The 24,823-nt window shown below is 47.9% G+C and overlaps 1 protein-coding gene across 1 annotated transcript in view; it reads right to left on the bottom strand.

The window, feature by feature from the left end:
* Positions 1–24,823, bottom strand: part of tek (TEK tyrosine kinase, endothelial) — a 46,192-nt gene continuing 21,369 nt past the window's right edge. The window contains exons 13-23 of the mRNA XM_079873316.1: positions 24,007–24,315; positions 19,589–19,749; positions 19,189–19,399; positions 18,992–19,102; positions 18,719–18,909; positions 17,177–17,290; positions 17,038–17,108; positions 938–978; positions 470–566; positions 294–393; positions 1–203 (exon numbers count right to left, since the gene is read on the bottom strand). Coding sequence (XP_079729442.1) covers positions 129–203; positions 294–393; positions 470–566; positions 938–978; positions 17,038–17,108; positions 17,177–17,290; positions 18,719–18,909; positions 18,992–19,102; positions 19,189–19,399; positions 19,589–19,749; positions 24,007–24,315 — 1,481 coding nt within the window. The 3' untranslated portion in view covers positions 1–128. The remainder of the gene's footprint in view (positions 204–293; positions 394–469; positions 567–937; positions 979–17,037; positions 17,109–17,176; positions 17,291–18,718; positions 18,910–18,991; positions 19,103–19,188; positions 19,400–19,588; positions 19,750–24,006; positions 24,316–24,823) is intronic.

Raw genomic sequence — 24,823 nt, 5'->3', positions numbered from 1 at the left:
GCATCTGCACTCAACATCTCACACACCAATAAACACTTCACAACAAACAGAAATATGATACACAGAGTGTGTGTAAACCTCTAGTCTGTGAATCAGAGGATGATATTAAGCGTAATGAAGCTCTGAGATCAGCCAGCCTCCTCCGCAGAACAGTCAATGCCGGCGTAGGTGAACTTCTCATAGAGCGTCGTGTTGACGTACGTCTGGACAGAATGAGAGGAGAAGGTCATCAGCAAAACAACATGTAATGATGCTCTTCATCAGAATTGGAAGAGTAATAATCCCCATGATACCTTCCTCTCCTCCAGCATACGATTGAGTGACATCAGGATCTGAGAGAATGACGGCCTCTCGTACGGCTTCTCCTTCCAGCACTGTTTCATCAGCTCATACCTGTAGAGCAAGACAGAGAAAGAGTTCATTCCTCCTGCTCTCGCACATGTGTGGCTGACCGGCGCTTCACACTTACACCTCGTCATCACAGTTGAGTGGCTTCTCCAGCCGGAAGCCCAGCGGGAGTTTCTCGTAGAGCTCAGCGCACGTCAGACCGCAGTACGGTGTTCCTCCTGCCAATCAAGAGCCAACCAATCACATGTCAGCAGGAACACCTCAGACATGCAACCAATCTCCAATACTGTAGGTGTGTCCCAAATGATGCACTAAATGTTCTCTATACCGTGTAGTGTACGAGTTTTATAGGGTTATTTAGTCATTCAGTATCAGAGTCTGATAGCATGTCTTCATACACTAGGTTTAATTAAACCTGCGATCAGTGAGTGCATGAAGTGTCCAATTAACTTGATGATTCATCATCCAGGTTTTTGAAGTGGTTTTTAGAATTTTCTCATTACTCACACTATTTATGCTAACCAGTGCATAATCACATGAATTGGGACGCACCTACTGTAATATTGAGAAATATCCAGTGAACACAGACCTAAGCTGACCACCTCCCAGAGCAGCACGCCGTACGACCACCTGCACAGACACAACACGTGTTACTCTCACGCAGACACAACACGTGTTACTCTCACGCAGACACAACACACGTTACTCTCAGCGCAGACACAACACACGTTACTCTCACGCAGACACAACACACGTTACTCTCAGCGCAGACACAACACACGTTACTCTCAGCGCAGACACAACACACGTTACTCACGCAGACACAACACACGTTACTCTCAGCGCAGACACAACACACGTTACTCTCAGCGCAGACACAACACACGTTACTCTCAGCGCAGACACAACACACGTTACTCTCAGCGCAGACACAACACACGTTACTCTCAGCCCAGACACAACACACGTTACTCACGCAGACACAACACACGTTACTCTCAGCGCAGACACAACACACGTTACTCTCAGCGCAGACACAACACACGTTACTCACGCAGACACAACACACGTTACTCTCAGCGCAGACACAACACACGTTACTCTCAGCACAGACACAACACACGTTACTCTCAGCGCAGACACAACACACGTTACTCTCAGCGCAGACACAACACACGTTACTCTCACGCAGACACAACACACGTTACTCTCACGCAGACGCACAGAGCGCAGACACAACACACGTTACTCTCAGCGCAGACACAACACACGTTACTCTCAGCGCAGACACAACACACGTTACTCTCAGCGCAGACACAACACACGTTACTCTCAGCGCAGACACAACACACGTTACTCTCAGCGCAGACACAACACACGTTACTCTCAGCGCAGACACAACACACGTTACTCTCAGCCCAGACACAACACACGTTACTCACGCAGACACAACACACGTTACTCTCAGCGCAGACACAACACACGTTACTCTCAGCGCAGACACAACACACGTTACTCACGCAGACACAACACACGTTACTCTCAGCGCAGACACAACACACGTTACTCTCACGCAGACACAACACACGTTACTCTCAGCGCAGACACAACACACGTTACTCTCAGCGCAGACACAACACACGTTACTCTCAGCGCAGACACAACACACGTTACTCTCACGCAGACACAACACACGTTACTCTCACGCAGACGCACAGAGCGCAGACACAACACACGTTACTCTCAGCGCAGACACAACACACGTTACTCTCAGCGCAGACACAACACACGTTACTCTCAGCGCAGACACAACACACGTTACTCTCAGCGCAGACACAACACACGTTACTCTCAGCCCAGACACAACACACGTTACTCACGCAGACACAACACACGTTACTCTCAGCGCAGACACAACACACGTTACTCTCAGCGCAGACACAACACACGTTACTCACGCAGACACAACACACGTTACTCTCAGCGCAGACACAACACACGTTACTCTCAGCACAGACACAACACACGTTACTCTCAGCGCAGACACAACACACGTTACTCTCAGCGCAGACACAACACACGTTACTCTCACGCAGACACAACACACGTTACTCTCACGCAGACGCACAGAGCGCAGACACAACACACGTTACTCTCAGCGCAGACACAACACACGTTACTCTCAGCGCAGACACAACACACGTTACTCTCAGCGCAGACACAACACACGTTACTCTCAGCGCAGACACAACACGTTACTCTCAGCACAGACACAACAAACGTTACTCTCAGTGCAGACACAACACACGTTACTCTCAGCGCAGACACAACACACGTTACACTCACGCAGACACAACACACGTTACTCTCACGCAGACACAACACACGTTACTCTCAGCGCAGACACAACACACGTTACTCTCACGCAGACACAACACGTTACTCTCACGCAGACACAACACACGTTACTCTCAGCGCAGACACAACACACGTTACTCTCAGCGCAGACACAACACACATTACTCTCAGCGCAGACACAACACACGTTACACTCAGCACAGACACAACACACGTTACACTCAGCACAGACACAACACACGTTACTCTCACGCAGACACAACACACGTTACTCTCAGCGCAGACACAACACACGTTACTCACACGTTACTCTCACGCAGACACAACACACGTTACTCTCAGCGCAGACACAACACACGTTACTCTCAGCGCAGACACAACACACGTTACACTCAGCACAGACACAACACACGTTACTCTCAGCGCAGACACAACACACGTTACACTCAGCACAGACACAACACACGTTACTCTCACGCAGACACAACACACGTTACTCTCAGCGCAGACACAACACACGTTACTCTCAGCGCAGACACAACACACGTTACTCTCACGCAGACACAACACACGTTACTCTCACGCAGACGCACAGAGCGCAGACACAACACACGTTACTCTCAGCGCAGACACAACACACGTTACACTCAGCACAGACACAACACACGTTACTCTCACGCAGACACAACACACGTTACTCTCAGCGCAGACACAACACACGTTACTCTCAGCGCAGACACAACACACGTTACTCTCACGCAGACACAACACACGTTACGTTACTCTCAGCGCAGACACAACACACGTTACTCTCAGCGCAGACACAACAAACGTTACTCTCAGCGCAGACACAACACACGTTACTCTCAGCGCAGACACAACACACGTTACTCTCACGCAGACACAACACACGTTACTCTCACGCAGACACAACACACGTTACTCACGCAGACACAACACACGTTACTCTCAGCGCAGACACAACACACGTTACTCTCAGCGCAGACACAACACACGTTACTCTCAGCGCAGACACAACACACGTTACTCTCAGCGCAGACACAACACACGTTACTCTCAGCGCAGACACAACACACGTTACTCTCACGCAGACACAACACACGTTACTCTCACGCAGACACAACACACGTTACTCTCAGCGCAGACACAACACACGTTACTCTCACGCAGACACAACACACGTTACTCTCACGCAGACACAACACACGTTACTCTCAGCGCAGACACAACACACGTTACTCTCACGCAGACACAACACACGTTACTCTCACGCAGACACAACACACGTTACTCTCAGCGCAGACACAACACACTTTACTCTCAGCGCAGACACAACACACGTTACTCTCAGCGCAGACACAACACACGTTACACTCAGCACAGACACAACACACGTTACTCTCACGCAGACACAACACACGTTACTCTCAGCGCAGACACAACACACGTTACTCTCAGCGCAGACACAACACACGTTACTCTCACGCAGACACAACACACGTTACTCTCACGCAGACGCACAGAGCGCAGACACAACACACGTTACTCTCAGCGCAGACACAACACACGTTACTCTCAGCGCAGACACAACACACGTTACTCTCAGCGCAGACACAACAAACGTTACTCTCAGCGCAGACACAACACACGTTACTCTCAGCGCAGACACAACACACGTTACTCTCACGCAGACACAACACACGTTACTCTCACGCAGACACAACACACGTTACTCACGCAGACACAACACACGTTACTCTCAGCGCAGACACAACACACGTTACTCTCAGCGCAGACACAACACACGTTACTCTCAGCGCAGACACAACACACGTTACTCTCACGCAGACACAACACACGTTACTCTCACGCAGACACAACACACGTTACTCTCAGCGCAGACACAACACACGTTACTCACGCAGACACAACACACGTTACTCTCAGCGCAGACACAACACACGTTACTCTCAGCGCAGACACAACACACGTTACTCACGCAGACACAACACACGTTACTCTCAGCGCAGACACAACACACGTTACTCTCAGCACAGACACAACACACGTTACTCTCAGCGCAGACACAACACACGTTACTCTCAGCGCAGACACAACACACGTTACTCTCACGCAGACACAACACACGTTACTCTCACGCAGACGCACAGAGCGCAGACACAACACACGTTACTCTCAGCGCAGACACAACACACGTTACTCTCAGCGCAGACACAACACACGTTACTCTCAGCGCAGACACAACACACGTTACTCTCAGCCCAGACACAACACACGTTACTCACGCAGACACAACACACGTTACTCTCAGCGCAGACACAACACACGTTACTCTCAGCGCAGACACAACACACGTTACTCACGCAGACACAACACACGTTACTCTCAGCGCAGACACAACACACGTTACTCTCAGCACAGACACAACACACGTTACTCTCAGCGCAGACACAACACACGTTACTCTCAGCGCAGACACAACACACGTTACTCTCACGCAGACACAACACACGTTACTCTCACGCAGACGCACAGAGCGCAGACACAACACACGTTACTCTCAGCGCAGACACAACACACGTTACTCTCAGCGCAGACACAACACACGTTACTCTCAGCGCAGACACAACACACGTTACTCTCAGCGCAGACACAACACGTTACTCTCAGCGCAGACACAACAAACGTTACTCTCAGTGCAGACACAACACACGTTACTCTCAGCGCAGACACAACACACGTTACACTCACGCAGACACAACACACGTTACTCTCAAGCAGACACAACACACGTTACTCTCAGCGCAGACACAACACACGTTACTCTCACGCAGACACAACACGTTACTCTCACGCAGACACAACACACGTTACTCTCAGCGCAGACACAACACACGTTACTCTCAGCGCAGACACAACACACATTACTCTCAGCGCAGACACAACACACGTTACACTCAGCACAGACACAACACACGTTACACTCAGCACAGACACAACACACGTTACTCTCACGCAGACACAACACACGTTACTCTCAGCGCAGACACAACACACGTTACTCACACGTTACTCTCACGCAGACACAACACACGTTACTCTCAGCGCAGACACAACACACGTTACTCTCAGCGCAGACACAACACACGTTACACTCAGCACAGACACAACACACGTTACTCTCAGCGCAGACACAACACACGTTACACTCAGCACAGACACAACACACGTTACTCTCACGCAGACACAACACACGTTACTCTCAGCGCAGACACAACACACGTTACTCTCAGCGCAGACACAACACACGTTACTCTCACGCAGACACAACACACGTTACTCTCACGCAGACGCACAGAGCGCAGACACAACACACGTTACTCTCAGCGCAGACACAACACACGTTACACTCAGCACAGACACAACACACGTTACTCTCACGCAGACACAACACACGTTACTCTCAGCGCAGACACAACACACGTTACTCTCAGCGCAGACACAACACACGTTACTCTCACGCAGACACAACACACGTTACGTTACTCTCAGCGCAGACACAACACACGTTACTCTCAGCGCAGACACAACAAACGTTACTCTCAGCGCAGACACAACACACGTTACTCTCAGCGCAGACACAACACACGTTACTCTCACGCAGACACAACACACGTTACTCTCACGCAGACACAACACACGTTACTCACGCAGACACAACACACGTTACTCTCAGCGCAGACACAACACACGTTACTCTCAGCGCAGACACAACACACGTTACTCTCAGCGCAGACACAACACACGTTACACTCAGCACAGACACAACACACGTTACTCTCACGCAGACACAACACACGTTACTCTCAGCGCAGACACAACACACGTTACTCTCAGCGCAGACACAACACACGTTACTCTCACGCAGACACAACACACGTTACTCTCACGCAGACGCACAGAGCGCAGACACAACACACGTTACTCTCAGCGCAGACACAACACACGTTACTCTCAGCGCAGACACAACACACGTTACGTTACTCTCAGCGCAGACACAACACACGTTACTCTCAGCGCAGACACAACAAACGTTACTCTCAGCGCAGACACAACACACGTTACTCTCAGCGCAGACACAACACACGTTACTCTCACGCAGACACAACACACGTTACTCTCACGCAGACACAACACACGTTACTCACGCAGACACAACACACGTTACTCTCAGCGCAGACACAACACACGTTACTCTCAGCGCAGACACAACACACGTTACTCTCAGCGCAGACACAACACACGTTACTCTCAGCGCAGACACAACACACGTTACTCTCACGCAGACACAACACACGTTACTCTCACGCAGACACAACACACGTTACTCTCAGCTCAGACACAACACACGTTACTCTCACGCAGACACAACACACGTTACTCTCACGCAGACACAACACACGTTACTCTCAGCGCAGACACAACACACTTTACTCTCAGCGCAGACACAACACACGTTACTCTCAGCGCAGACACAACACACGTTACTCTCACGCAGACACAACACACGTTACTCTCACGCAGACACAACACACGTTACTCTCAGCGCAGACACAACACACGTTACACTCAGCACAGACACAACACACGTTACTCTCACGCAGACACAACACACGTTACTCTCAGCGCAGACACAACACACGTTACTCTCAGCGCAGACACAACACACGTTACTCTCACGCAGACACAACACACGTTACTCTCACGCAGACGCACAGAGCGCAGACACAACACACGTTACTCTCAGCGCAGACACAACACACGTTACTCTCAGCGCAGACACAACACACGTTACTCTCAGCGCAGACACAACAAACGTTACTCTCAGCGCAGACACAACACACGTTACTCTCAGCGCAGACACAACACACGTTACTCTCACGCAGACACAACACACGTTACTCTCACGCAGACACAACACACGTTACTCACGCAGACACAACACACGTTACTCTCAGCGCAGACACAACACACGTTACTCTCAGCGCAGACACAACACACGTTACTCTCAGCGCAGACACAACACACGTTACTCTCACGCAGACACAACACACGTTACTCTCACGCAGACACAACACACGTTACTCTCAGCGCAGACACAACACACGTTACTCACGCAGACACAACACACGTTACTCTCAGCGCAGACACAACACACGTTACTCTCAGCGCAGACACAACACACGTTACTCACGCAGACACAACACACGTTACTCTCAGCGCAGACACAACACACGTTACTCTCACGCAGACACAACACACGTTACTCTCAGCGCAGACACAACACACGTTACTCTCACGCAGACACAACACACGTTACTCTCACGCAGACGCACAGAGCGCAGACACAACACACGTTACTCTCAGCGCAGACACAACACACGTTACTCTCAGCGCAGACACAACACACGTTACTCTCAGCGCAGACACAACACACGTTACTCTCAGCGCAGACACAACACACGTTACTCTCAGCCCAGACACAACACACGTTACTCACGCAGACACAACACACGTTACTCTCAGCGCAGACACAACACACGTTACTCTCAGCGCAGACACAACACACGTTACTCACGCAGACACAACACACGTTACTCTCAGCGCAGACACAACACACGTTACTCTCAGCACAGACACAACACACGTTACTCTCAGCGCAGACACAACACACGTTACTCTCAGCGCAGACACAACACACGTTACTCTCACGCAGACACAACACACGTTACTCTCACGCAGACGCACAGAGCGCAGACACAACACACGTTACTCTCAGCGCAGACACAACACACGTTACTCTCAGCGCAGACACAACACACGTTACTCTCAGCGCAGACACAACACACGTTACTCTCAGCGCAGACACAACACGTTACTCTCAGCGCAGACACAACAAACGTTACTCTCAGTGCAGACACAACACACGTTACTCTCAGCGCAGACACAACACACGTTACACTCACGCAGACACAACACACGTTACTCTCACGCAGACACAACACACGTTACTCTCAGCGCAGACACAACACACGTTACTCTCACGCAGACACAACACGTTACTCTCACGCAGACACAACACACGTTACTCTCAGCGCAGACACAACACACGTTACTCTCAGCGCAGACACAACACACATTACTCTCAGCGCAGACACAACACACGTTACACTCAGCACAGACACAACACACGTTACACTCAGCACAGACACAACACACGTTACTCTCACGCAGACACAACACACGTTACTCTCAGCGCAGACACAACACACGTTACTCACACGTTACTCTCACGCAGACACAACACACGTTACTCTCAGCGCAGACACAACACACGTTACTCTCAGCGCAGACACAACACACGTTACACTCAGCACAGACACAACACACGTTACTCTCAGCGCAGACACAACACACGTTACACTCAGCACAGACACAACACACGTTACTCTCACGCAGACACAACACACGTTACTCTCAGCGCAGACACAACACACGTTACTCTCAGCGCAGACACAACACACGTTACTCTCACGCAGACACAACACACGTTACTCTCACGCAGACGCACAGAGCGCAGACACAACACACGTTACTCTCAGCGCAGACACAACACACGTTACACTCAGCACAGACACAACACACGTTACTCTCACGCAGACACAACACACGTTACTCTCAGCGCAGACACAACACACGTTACTCTCAGCGCAGACACAACACACGTTACTCTCACGCAGACACAACACACGTTACTCTCACGCAGACGCACAGAGCGCAGACACAACACACGTTACTCTCAGCGCAGACACAACACACGTTACTCTCAGCGCAGACACAACACACGTTACGTTACTCTCAGCGCAGACACAACACACGTTACTCTCAGCGCAGACACAACAAACGTTACTCTCAGCGCAGACACAACACACGTTACTCTCAGCGCAGACACAACACACGTTACTCTCACGCAGACACAACACACGTTACTCTCACGCAGACACAACACACGTTACTCACGCAGACACAACACACGTTACTCTCAGCGCAGACACAACACACGTTACTCTCAGCGCAGACACAACACACGTTACTCTCAGCGCAGACACAACACACGTTACTCTCAGCGCAGACACAACACACGTTACTCTCACGCAGACACAACACACGTTACTCTCACGCAGACACAACACACGTTACTCTCAGCGCAGACACAACACACGTTACTCTCACGCAGACACAACACACGTTACTCTCACGCAGACACAACACACGTTACTCTCAGCGCAGACACAACACACTTTACTCTCAGCGCAGACACAACACACGTTACTCTCAGCGCAGACACAACACACGTTACACTCAGCACAGACACAACACACGTTACTCTCACGCAGACACAACACACGTTACTCTCAGCGCAGACACAACACACGTTACTCTCAGCGCAGACACAACACACGTTACTCTCACGCAGACACAACACACGTTACTCTCACGCAGACGCACAGAGCGCAGACACAACACACGTTACTCTCAGCGCAGACACAACACACGTTACTCTCAGCGCAGACACAACACACGTTACTCTCAGCGCAGACACAACAAACGTTACTCTCAGCGCAGACACAACACACGTTACTCTCAGCGCAGACACAACACACGTTACTCTCACGCAGACACAACACACGTTACTCTCACGCAGACACAACACACGTTACTCACGCAGACACAACACACGTTACTCTCAGCGCAGACACAACACACGTTACTCTCAGCGCAGACACAACACACGTTACTCTCAGCGCAGACACAACACACGTTACTCTCACGCAGACACAACACACGTTACTCTCACGCAGACACAACACACGTTACTCTCAGCGCAGACACAACACACGTTACTCACGCAGACACAACACACGTTACTCTCACGCAGACACAACACACGTTACTCTCAGCGCAGACACAACACACGTTACTCTCAGCGCAGACACAACAAACGTTACTCTCAGCGCAGACACAACACACGTTACTCTCAGCGCAGACACAACACACGTTACTCTCACGCAGACACAACACACGTTACTCTCACGCAGACACAACACACGTTACTCTCACGCAGACACAACACACGTTACTCTCAGCGCAGACACAACACACGTTACTCTCACGCAGACACAACACACGTTACTCTCACGCAGACACAACACACGTTACTCTCACGCAGACACAACACACGTTACTCTCACGCAGACACAACACACGTTACTCTCACGCAGACACAACACACGTTACTCTCACGCAGACACAACACACGTTACTCTCAGCGCAGACACAACACACGTTACTCTCAGCGCAGACACAACACACGTTACTCTCAGCGCAGACACAACACACGTTACTCTCAGCGCAGACACAACACGTGTTACTCTCAGCGCAGACACAACACACGTTACTCTCAGCGCAGACACAACACACGTTACTCTCAGCGCAGACACAACACACGTTACTCTCAGCGCAGACACAACACACGTTACTCTCACGCAGACACAACACACGTTACTCTCACGCAGACGCACAGAGCGCAGACACAACACACGTTACTCTCAGCGCAGACACAACACACGTTACTCTCAGCGCAGACACAACACACGTTACTCTCACGCAGACACAACACACGTTACTCTCACGCAGACACAACACACGTTACTCACGCAGACACAACACACGTTACTCTCAGCGCAGACACAACACACGTTACTCTCAGCGCAGACACAACACACGTTACTCTCAGCGCAGACACAACACACGTTACTCTCAGCGCAGACACAACAAACGTTACTCTCAGCGCAGACACAACACACGTTACTCTCAGCGCAGACACAACACACGTTACTCTCACGCAGACACAACACACGTTACTCTCACGCAGACACAACACACGTTACTCTCAGCGCAGACACAACACACGTTACTCTCACGCAGACACAACACACGTTACTCTCACGCAGACACAACACACGTTACTCTCACGCAGACACAACACACGTTACTCTCACGCAGACACAACACACGTTACTCTTAGCACAGACACAACACGTGTTACTCTCACGCAGACACAACACACGTTACTCTCAGCGCAGGCACAACACACGTTACTCTCAGCGCAGACACAACACGTTACTCTCAGCGCAGACACAACACACGTTACTCTCAGCGCAGACACAACACACGTTACTCTCAGCGCAGACACAACACACGTTACTCTCAGCGCAGACACAACACACGTTACTCTCAGCGCAGACACAACACACGTTACTCTCAGCGCAGACACAACACACGTTACTCTCAGCGCAGACACAACACACGTTACTCCCAGCGCAGACACAACACATGTTACTCTCACGCAGACACATCAAACGTTACTCTCAGCGCAGACACAACACACGTTACTCTCAGCGCAGACACAACACACGTTACTCTCACGCAGACACATCAAACGTTACTCTCAGCGCAGACACAACACACGTTACTCTCAGCGCAGACACAACACACGTTACTCTCAGCGCAGACACAACACACGTTACTCTCAGCGCAGACACAACACACGTTACTCTCAGCGCAGACACAACACACGTTACTCTCAGCGCAGACACAGACACAACACACTTTAATCTCAGCGCAGACACAACACACGTTACTCTCAGCGCAGACACAACACACGTTACTCTCAGCGCAGACACAACACACGTTACTCTCACGCAGACACAACACACGTTACTCTCAGCGCAGACACAACACACGTTACTCTCAGCGCAGACACAACACACGTTACTCTCAGCGCAGACACAACACACGTTACTCTCAGCGCAGACACAACACGTTACTCTCAGCGCAGACACACGCACATTTCTCTCAGCGCAGACACAACACACGTTACTCTCAGCGCAGACACAACACACGTTACTCTCAGCACAGACACAACACACGTTACTCTCAGCGCAGACACAACACACGTTACTCTCAGCGCAGACACAACACACGTTACTCTCAGCGCAGACACACGCACATTTCTCTCAGCGCAGACACAACACACATTACTCTCAGCGCAGACACAACACGTTACTCTCAGCGCAGACACAACACACATTACTCTCAGTGCAGACACAACACGTTACTCTCAGCGCAGACACAACACACGTTACTCTCAGCGCAGACACAACACACGTTACTCTCAGCGCAGACACAACACACGTTACTCTCAGCGCAGACACAACACACGTTACTCTCACGCAGACACAACACACGTTACTCTCACGCAGACACAACACACGTTACTCTCAGCGCAGGCACAACACACGTTACTCTCAGCGCAGACACAACACGTTACTCTCAGCGCAGACACAACACACGTTACTCTCAGCGCAGGCACAACACACGTTACTCTCAGCGCAGACACAACACGTTACTCTCAGCGCAGACACAACACACGTTACTCTCAGCGCAGACACAACACACGTTACTCTCAGCGCAGACACAACACACGTTACTCTCAGCGCAGGCACAACACACGTTACTCTCAGCGCAGACACAACACGTTACTCTCAGCGCAGACACAACACACGTTACTCTCAGCGCAGACACAACACACGTTACTCTCAGCGCAGACACAACACACGTTACTCTCAGCGCAGACACAACACACGTTACTCTCAGCGCAGACACAACACACGTTACTCTCTGCGCAGACACAACACACGTTACTCTCAGCGCAGGCACAACACACGTTACTCTCAGCGCAGACACAACACGTTACTCTCAGCGCAGACACAACACACGTTACTCTCTGCGCAGGCACAACACACGTTACTCTCAGCGCAGACACAACACGTTACTCTCAGCGCAGACACAACACACGTTACTCTCAGCGCAGACACAACACACGTTACTCTCAGCGCAGGCACAACACACGTTACTCTCAGCGCAGACACAACACGTTACTCTCAGCGCAGACACAACACACGTTACTCTCAGCGCAGACACAACACACGTTACTCTCAGCGCAGACACAACACGTGTTACTCTCAGCGCAGACACAACACACGTTACTCTCATGCAGACACACAGAGCGCAGACACAACACACGTTACTCTCAGCGCAGACACAACACACGTTACTCTCAGCGCAGACACAACACACGTTACTCTCAGCGCAGACACAACACACGTTACTCTCAGCGCAGACACAACACACGTTACTCTCAGCGCAGACACAACACACGTTACTCTCACGCAGACACAACACACGTTACTCTCACGCAGACACAACACACGTTACTCTCAGCGCAGGCACAACACACGTTACTCTCAGCGCAGACACAACACGTTACTCTCAGCGCAGACACAACACACGTTACTCTCAGCGCAGGCACAACACACGTTACTCTCAGCGCAGACACAACACGTTACTCTCAGCGCAGACACAACACACGTTACTCTCAGCGCAGACACAACACACGTTACTCTCAGCGCAGACACAACACACGTTACTCTCTGCGCAGACACAACACACGTTACTCTCAGCGCAGGCACAACACACGTTACTCTCAGCGCAGACACAACACGTTACTCTCAGCGCAGACACAACACACGTTACTCTCTGCGCAGACACAACACACGTTACTCTCAGCGCAGACACAACACACGTTACTCTCAGCGCAGACACAACACACGTTACTCTCAGCGCAGACACAACACACGTTACTCTCAGCGCAGGCACAACACACGTTACTCTCAGCGCAGACACAACACACGTTACTCTCAGCGCAGACACAACACACGTTACTCTCACGCAGACACAACACACGTTACTCTCACGCAGACACAACACACGTTACTCTCAGCGCAGGCACAACACACGTTACTCTCAGCGCAGACACAACACGTTACTCTCAGCGCAGACACAACACACGTTACTCTCAGCGCAGGCACAACACACGTTACTCTCAGCGCAGACACAACACGTTACTCTCAGCGCAGACACAACACACGTTACTCTCAGCGCAGACACAACACACGTTACTCTCAGCGCAGACACAACACACGTTACTCTCTGCGCAGACACAACACACGTTACTCTCAGCGCAGGCACAACACACGTTACTCTCAGCGCAGACACAACACGTTACTCTCAGCGCAGACACAACACACGTTACTCTCTGCGCAGACACAACACACGTTACTCTCACGCAGACACAACACACGTTACTCTCACGCAGACACAACACACGTTACTCTCACGCAGACACAACACACGTTACTCTCAGCGCAGACACAACACACGTTACTCTCAGCGCAGACACAACACACGTTACTCTCACGCAGACACAACACACGTTACTCTCAGCGCAGACACAACACACGTTACTCTTAGCGCAGACACAACACACGTTACTCTCAGCGCAGACACAACACACGTTACTCTCAGCGCAGACACAACACACGTTACTCTCAGCGCAGACACAACACACGTTACTCTCAGCGCAGGCACAACACACGTTACTCTCAGCGCAGACACAACACGTTACTCTCAGCGCAGACACAACACACGTTACTCTCAGCGCAGACACAACACACGTTACTCTCAGCGCAGACACAACACACGTTACTCTCTGCGCAGACACAACACACGTTACTCTCAGCGCAGGCACAACACACGTTACTCTCAGCGCAGACACAACACGTTACTCTCAGCGCAGACACAACACACGTTACTCTCAGCGCAGACACAACACACGTTACTCTCAGCGCAGACACAACACACGTTACTCTCTGCGCAGACACAACACACGTTACTCTCAGCGCAGACACAACACACGTTACTCTCAGCGCAGACACAACACACGTTACTCTCAGCGCAGACACACGCACATTTCTCTCAGCGCAGACACAACACATGTTACTCTTAGCACAGACACACGCACATTTCTCTCAGCGCAGACACAACACACGTTACTCTCAGCGCAGACACAACACACGTTACTCTCAGCGCAGACACAACACGTTACTCTCAGCGCAGACACACGCACATTTCTCTCAGCGCAGACACAACACACGTTACTCTCAGCGCAGACACAACACACGTTACTCTCAGCGCAGACACAACACACGTTACTCTCAGCGCAGACACAACACGCGTTACTCTCAGCGCAGACACAACACACGTTACTCTCAGCGCAGACACGCACATTTCTCTCAGCGCAGACACAACACACTTTAATCTCAGCACAGACACAACACATGTTACTCTTAGCACAGACACACGCACATTTCTCTCAGCGCAGACACAACACACTTTAATCTCAGCACAGACACAACACATGTTACTCTTAGCACAGACACACGCACATTTCTCTCAGCGCAGACACAACACACGTTACTCTCAGCGCAGACACAACACACGTTACTCTCAGCGCAGACACAACACACGTTACTCTCAGCGCAGACACAACACGTTACTCTCAGCGCAGACACACGCACATTTCTCTCAGCGCAGACACAACACATGTTACTCTTAGCACAGACACACGCACATTTCTCTCAGCGCAGACACAACACACGTTACTCTCAGCGCAGACACAACACGTTACTCTCAGCGCAGACACACGCACATTTCTCTCAGCGCAGACACAACACACGTTACTCTCAGCGCAGACACAACACACGTTACTCTCAGCGCAGACACAACACGTTACTCTCAGCGCAGACACACGCACATTTCTCTCAGCGCAGACACAACACATGTTACTCTTAGCACAGACACACGCACATTTCTCTCAGCGCAGACACAACACACGTTACTCTCAGCGCAGACACAACACGTTACTCTCAGCGCAGACACACGCACATTTCTCTCAGCGCAGACACAACACACGTTACTCTCAGCGCAGACACAACACACGTTACTCTCAGCGCAGACACAACACACGTTACTCTCAGCGCAGACACAACACGCGTTACTCTCAGCGCAGACACAACACACGTTACTCTCAGCGCAGACACAACACACGTTACTCTCAGCGCAGACACGCACATTTCTCTCAGCGCAGACACAACACACTTTAATCTCAGCACAGACACAACACATGTTACTCTTAGCACAGACACACGCACATTTCTCTCAGCGCAGACACACGCTACACAACACAACAGACTGGAAGACTCTTACACGTCACTGTTGGTGGTGTAAACACTGTAGTTGAGAGATTCTATGGCCATCCACCTCACCGGCAGACGGCCCTGCGGAGAAACACACGTTAAATCACACGTTCATTTACACATTTACAAGTTCTCCTTCAGATCTTTACCATTGTCTTCTTCACGTAAACCTCCTGACCTCTGGACAGGCCGAAATCAGCGATCTTTGCCATAAAGTTTTCTCCTACCAGGATGTTTCTGGCTGCTAGATCTCTGTGAATAAACTGCAAAATAAAAATATTCAGAAATGTTAATTAAATGTGCAGCGGTGCCAACTTGGAACCAGCAACTAACCAAATAAATGCACAGTCAAGTTACCTTCATTAATATAGCGCTTTTTACTGTACAGATTGTTTCAAAGCAGCTTTCAGGGCCGTGCACAGACCTTTTAAGGGACATGTGTTGAAACTGAAAAAGGGCACCCCCCTCCCTTTTTTTTATTATTATATATTTTTTTATTAAGATTATTTAGTAAGCCTACATAAAAGGAAGAAATGGTCACATCTTCATGACAAATTCAATTCAAATTCAATAACACAAAATAATAGTCTTAAAAGCTTTAGATTTATTCACTATTAATAACAACCATAATAATAATATAGATAATATAGATATACAAGGTTTCAGGGATTCTTTAGCCCTAAAGAGCTAAGGCACTAAAGCCCCCAAAAAAACATGTTTTACTACATTTATACATGTGAAGACGAGCGGAGAGTAGCCTATAGAATACTATATATTCAAAAATTAGCTAGATAGCGAATACGTGCATATTAACAGCCTTGAATTGACCATAATTTAATATTATTACCATAACATGATTAAATGTTAATAAATTAAGTGTATCAGCAATCATAAATCAAAGAAGAAATTTCTTAGAAATATGTTACGTAGGTCAAGTCAAGTCATCTTCATTTATATAGCGCTTTTAACAATGTAGATTGTTCCAAAGCGGCTTTACAGAGAGATACAAAGATAGTTTAAAGTAACAGAGATTGTTTTGGCTTTATAGCAGTTCTTGAATAAAGTTATTTTCCAGCTAAAGTTAATATGATTGATTCACTTCCATCGCAACGATCATTAGTTATGAACTTAGGGGCCGCTAACACGACACCGTTTTAACAGGAAACTCTATACAGACTTTAAACGCGAAACCTGTGAGAACGCTGATGGCGTGCACATGCGTATTACGAGCTCAGTCTATTGGTATGCGCGTCACCCCCAACTTCAAAATTGCCCAAAGTCGTTGTTTAACCTTTTATTTATTTATTTATTTATTTTTTGTAAAGGGCATTTGACTTTGTCTTTGCACGTTCGCTTTGTAAACACTAGGTCTGTACGCGTGTCCTTTCAACGTGATTACGTAATGCGTGAAGTCGTGGTGGTGCAAGATGAGCATTTGTGGTTAAAAAGTAAATAAATGTTAATTTTGTTATAAAATGGCTGATGTTTTGTCTAGATAAGACTCTTGTTCCTCGGCTGAGATCGTGTCGAGCCTTTGAAGCTGCACTGAAACTGCAATTTGGACCTTCAACCCGCTGGACCCCATTGAAGTCACTATATGGAGAAAAATCCTGGAATGTTTCTAAGGAACTAATCCTGTAAATAATCCTATTGCAGAGACACTATTAGGAGAGCGTGTTTCTTGCACTCACCTGTTTCTGGCTCAGGTAGTCCATGCCTCGCGCCACGTCCGCAGCGAAGTGCAGGAGCTGCTGCGAGGAGAGCGTGGACGCGGTGCTGTTAGCGATGGCAAAGGCCGGGTCAGTCTCTAACACGCGGCTCTTACGCAGGAAGTCCAGTAGGTTTCCGTGAGGAGCGTATTCAATGGCCAGATACAGGTAACCTGCAGCACAAGCAAACAGTGCAAATGAGCTCTGCTATGCAGTAGTGCCCTATCGAGAAGATCATGCGTTTGAGCCGCACACCTCTGTGTTCACACGCTCCCAGGAGGTTAATGATGTTCGGATGGTGACCCAGCTTACACAAGACCTCCAGTTCGCCCGCAAAGTCTCTGTGGTCATCCTTAGATGCATATTCTATTGAGAAGACAGAGAATAAGACGTCATGAGAAAAACTGCAACCGCTAGCACACATAATGACTCTAATGACGAATTCCTCTCGCCTTTCATTCTCTTGATGGCCGCATCCATCCTTAGCCCGTCTTTCTTAATGCGAGCTTTCAACACCTGTCCAAAGTTTCCCTCTCCGATCACGTCCTGGAACTTTATGTCACTCCAATCCAGGGCCGGATAGGCCACAGACTGGCTGGAGTTGGGAACTTTCTTCGGCATGTTTAGAGGCACGGAGCTAAACTGGACCACGGGCTCCTCTCTCTGTGCGCACGGGAAAGACAGATGTTTACAGACTCTGTAGGTCCGTTCCAGCAGACCTGAAGCAGCTAATGAAGGTCTTCAGGATCACTGGAAACCCGGCTGTAAGGAGCGGGATTGAACAGCCCTGCTATACAGTGTAAGCTGTGACTGAATTCAGTTGAATTCAGTTGTTTTCTATTGTGATCTCACCACTATGTTGTGAAAGGCCTGCACCATGCGTCTCTGGAAGGTGGCTCTCTTAAGCTGCAATACGATGCAGAAGGCTAGCAGGATGGTAATGCACGTCATGCCAGCGGAGCCCAGTATGGCGTAGAAGAGCATGTTTCCATGAGCCGTGAGTCCGTGCAGCTCTGAAACACAACAGACAGAATTACAGTCTAGAATATGGCTGTAAATCACATTCTATATTGCAGAACATTACCTGTCAAGTGTTAAATAATGTAAGATGTTAAATAAATATTAATAATGTTACATTAAGTAGCATAATGTGAATTAAACAGTATCAGTATTTTTATTGTTTTTCGCACATTTGTACCCATTTTGCTCAATAATATACATTTACTTTCATTATATTTTGTTAATTTGTTTGAATTTATTTATTGTTAAAATGGTCAAAATTTATAATTTGTGCCTGGATCACATGGCGTTAAAGTATTTGTCTGGTACAACAAACGCTGTATTTCATTGTTTTTTTGTGTCATGCGGAAGAGAAATTACCACAGTTTAGAGGCTTATGTTCATCATAGTTAAGGATAAGATGGCTGCCTCATGTGGAGCCCCCCAGTTATTTTGCTGTTTTTGTTTGTTTGTTCTGTGTTAAGTCATTCTTTTCTTATCAGTTTCACAAGAGACAAACTACTGGACATAAGGCAACACACACCAGGCAACATTTTTCCAGTCTTTGATTATTCAGACGTTTTGTTGAACGCTTTAATCTGAGGAGCAGCGGTTCTGTTCAACCACGTGGTCAGACGGAAAGGGCACGCTTGTTAAGGTCTTTGAATGTGGCTTTCTAACTATAAGTATCCATCCAGCAAATCTCCGATGCCTTCCTAACAAAACGGGTGAACTACTTCTCCTCACCCGCACAAACAAAGACTTTTCAAACTCTTCATATCACTCTGTCCCATGTTCAGATTTGGGGCTCTCTGATCATTGTCTAGTTCATCTTATACCGACTTACAGTCAGAAACTTAAATCAGCTAACCTAACCAGGCCAGAAACAGACTAACGAAGGAGATCAGAGTGGCTAAAAGAAGCTAATCTGAGAAGCTGAAAATCCAGTTCTCAGCCAATGACCCAGCATCAGTCTAGAAGAGTATGATGAACATCACCAATTACAAGACAGGAGAATCAACTACTGACTGAGGATCTGAATGTGTTTTACTGCAGGTTTGAGAATCCTAGACTCACACCCGCTTTGATCTTCACTTCACACACTCACCAGCACCTCCTGCAACCCTCCTCCTCCTCCTGCCAACCTGCGCTTCAGGTGTGTGTGTGGAGGACGTGAGCCGGACCTTCAGAAAAGAGAAGACTAGGAAAGCTTCAGGCCCAGACGGCGTCTCAGCTGCTTGTTTAAAAGCCTGCGCTGACCAACTGACCCCAATCTTCACGCAGATCTTCAATAGATCACTGGAGCAGTGTGAAGTTCCCTGCTGCTTCAAACGCTTCACTATCATCCCGATCCCCCAAAAAAACCAAATCACTGGACTTAATAACCGACCTGTTGCTCTCATGTCTGTGTTCCTTAAGTCGTTTGAATGACTGGTGTTGGCCCACCAGAAGAACATCACTGGACCCTTGCTGGATCCTCCTCAGTTGTCTACAGAGTAAGCAGGTCTGTGGATAATGCAGTCAACATTATATCCTGCAACATCTGGACAGACCTGGGACTTACGCAAGGATCTTATTTGTGGACTTCAGTTTGTCTTTCAACCACCATCTTCTATCATCAAACTGACCCAGTTTTTCCTGCCCACCCCAGTCTGTCAGTGGATCATCAGCTTTCTGACAGAGAGGCAGCAGCTACTGGGGAAACTCACATCCAGGACCCTCACTATCAGCGCTGGTGCTCCTCAGGTGTGTGTTATTCTCTCTCCTGCTCTTCTCACTCTACACACATGACTGCACCAGTCTGCATTTAGACAAGAGTTTGAACAACTGGCTGTCTGGTGCAGTCACAACAACCTGGATCTGATCAAGCTCAGAACAGTGGAGATGATGGTGGAGCCCCTGCTCTCCTCCTCTCAGCATCATGAACAGCACTGTGGAGCAGTGGAGCCATTCAGGTTCCTGCGCACCACCATCTCTCCGGACCTGAAGTGGGACAATCACATTGATGGCCAAGCAGAGGTTATACTTCCTTCGCCAGCTGACACCACTCTACTCAGCCGTCATTGAGTCTATCTTGTGCACTTCTATAACTGGTGTGGTTCAGCCACCAAGTCACACATCAGGAGAATACAAAGCTGTAAAGTGGCTTTGAAACAATTTGTATTGTAAAAAAGTACTATATAAACAAAGGTGACTTAACAAAGGACAGGCCTGCGGAGAGGATTATTGGCATCTGCTCACCCTCCAGGACCTGTACTCTTCCAGAGTGAGGAAGAGAGCAGGTAAAATCTTCCCAGACTCGCTCATCCCGGCCACAGCCTGTGTGAACCTCAGATCACTGCGCACTAGAACATCTCGGCACAGAACAAGCTTCTTACCACAGGCTGTTTCCCTCTTCAACAGTTAAATGCCTTCCAAGTGCAATACTCCACTGTATAGTGCAATATCTTTATAAATTAATTTAGTCCTATTTATTAATATTATTATTTAAAACAGTCACCTTTATTTATGTAGAGCTTTTTACAATACAGATTGTTTCAAAGCAGCTTTACAGAGATAACAGGAAAATAATGCAACAAAGTTTGTTTCTAGAAGAAAATAGCGTCACAGTCCAGCTATAATAAATATTAATAACAAATACTGTAAATATGTTCATTATCTGTAAATGTTTATCCTGACTCAACCTATATGTGTCTTATCCGTAAATGTTATTATGTGCCTTGTTATATTTATATGTGTAGACTGGAAGCTACAATAGCAAGGTACATTCCTTGTGTGTGCAATAAAGCTCTTTCTGATTCTGATTTATAAACACTAAGTGATCCGTGCCTGTAGAGGGCAGAGTTACTCTCTCAGTGTGTACAGCCAGTCTCATCTGCCATGCTGTGGTTCAGAAGGCTGCTCACTTTAGTCAACCTACAGACTTAAAGGAAGACCCAGAAATGATCATTCTGCCATTTACTTCCCCTCATGACTTTCTTTCTCTGGAGCAAACAAACAAACAAAAACAAAAACTTAAGAAAGCATTTCTCTAAATATTTAATTTTTCACAGTCAAATAAAAGTAAGGTTTGAAAGACACGAGGACGAGTGAATCCCGTCAGAGAGATCGATCACTTTAAGTTCCCACCCGGCAGCAGTCCGTACAGAACGTAGCACTGTTAACCACCATGCTAACCACGCTAATGCAGGCTTGGACAACCCCTGCTGGCCAAAAGCAGTTAACTCAATCCATGACTCCTTTTGACGTGATTTATTACCGGGCGGCCCGGATTAGTAGAAAGAAACAATTACTAAGCACATATATCCACACAGTACTCAAAAAAGAAAGGAAACAAAAGACAAGAAGTCCAGGACTCAAAGTTTGCCCATGCTTAAAATTTCTTTTGCCAACAAATCGAAAATGAAACATCTAACATCTGAGGTGGAAGACCGCACACTGGATAAGCTGTGCCGGACAACTGGTTTGTGAATCAGAAATTGATTACAATTCTGGAATCAGATACTTAAGATCAGGAACCGCATACTTGTTCAGAAATAGGGTTAGGGTTAGGCCTATATTGATTCATATAGGCCAAGTGTGCAAATATGAATTCAATTAAGTTGGAGGGACAAATAAACACAAAATTATGTCAAAATATCCTCGTATAGATATTGATCTTGACTGATTAACATTGGTAACTTTAATAAGGATTAATCTAGGCTATATTTTATTTATAAAAAGAAAACTGGTATTATTTTACATTTGATTTCTTTAACTGATCAGTTGTATTTATTTGTGTTTTTTCTAATTTCTTTACTGGTTCTTATTTTATTACTGACGGTTTACTTGTCTTTATCAATGTTTGAATATATATTAAGTCGTTTTTGCTGATATTTTTGTCAAAAACATGGGCAAGTCCCTTGAGTAACTGTTCTTTAGGCTGCTGATTTTTTTTCATTTAGCTGAAATGTTTTGCAGAAAGACAGTATGTTTGATATCTAAATGTTTGCCTTTTTTAAGAAGACTTTTGTTCAAGCTAAAGCCAATAGTGTTAATTGATTATTGCTAAAATTATGATTTCTGATGAATCCAAAACTGTACCTTTGAGCAGAATGTAACGTCCTAACTTTGCTTAGGGCCCCCAAAATGGTAAACCATTGGGAGTTACCAGAATATTTTCATGCATAAATACACTGATTCACTTGAATACCAGATTCTGACTCCAGTAGTGGAAGCTTTTTGAGATGCACTGGATGAAGACACATAGGAAGGTTGGATCTCAGACTCACGTTTGCTCTCCTGCGGGGTCAACGTCTGGAGGATGACATGTGGCCGATCCACACTCTCTCCCATGTTGTTGAGGGTCCAGAGCTCTAGCTGGTAGGTGCTGTCGGCCCTCAGGCCCCGGAGCTGGAAGCTCATGCTGGTCTGGTCCGGCTGCACACCAAGCTCCACCTGCTGGCTGTAGTCCTGCTCTGTCCGCTGGTAGCGGATGACGGCTCTGGAGACGGAGTGACCCTCGGACACACACCAGGTGATGAAGGCTGAGCTGTCACTGATGTTACTGGTGGAGATGTTGGCAGGAGGAGGAGGAAGCTCTGAAGGATCAACGCATAACCAATGAATTACTCCCACCAACTCGCCACTAGTACAAGTGCTACTTGTGCACATACATACAATGCTATATATGCTTCATTGTTTGATCGCCTGTAAGTGTAAACTATCCTATTGCACAACAGTAAACTGGTCATTGTGCTCAATGAGGCATCAACTTCATGAATTTCTGTGAAGTCTCTATCAAAACAGTGTGTAATGTGAACAGAACTGTAGAAATCAATTGGCTAGACCCGGGTGGATGAGAGACATCAAGAGAGCTTTCAGAGATTACACTACCGGTCAAAAGTTTTAGATTGGTAAGATTTTTAATGTTTTTAAAAGAAGTCTCTTCTGCTCACCAAGGCTGCATTTATTTGATTAAAAATACAAACAAAAACAGTCATATTGTGAAATATTATTACAATTTAAATCAGCTGTTTTCTATGTGAATATATAGTAAAGTGTAATTTATTCCTGTGATCAAAGCTGAATGTTCAGCATCATTACTCC

Source organism: Squalius cephalus, assembly GCF_949319135.1.
Source record: "Squalius cephalus genome assembly, chromosome: 5".
Taxonomy (NCBI): Eukaryota; Metazoa; Chordata; class Actinopteri; order Cypriniformes; family Leuciscidae; genus Squalius; species Squalius cephalus.
Note: the sequence above shows the minus strand (reverse complement) of the source record. Positions and strands in the feature narration are given on the sequence as shown.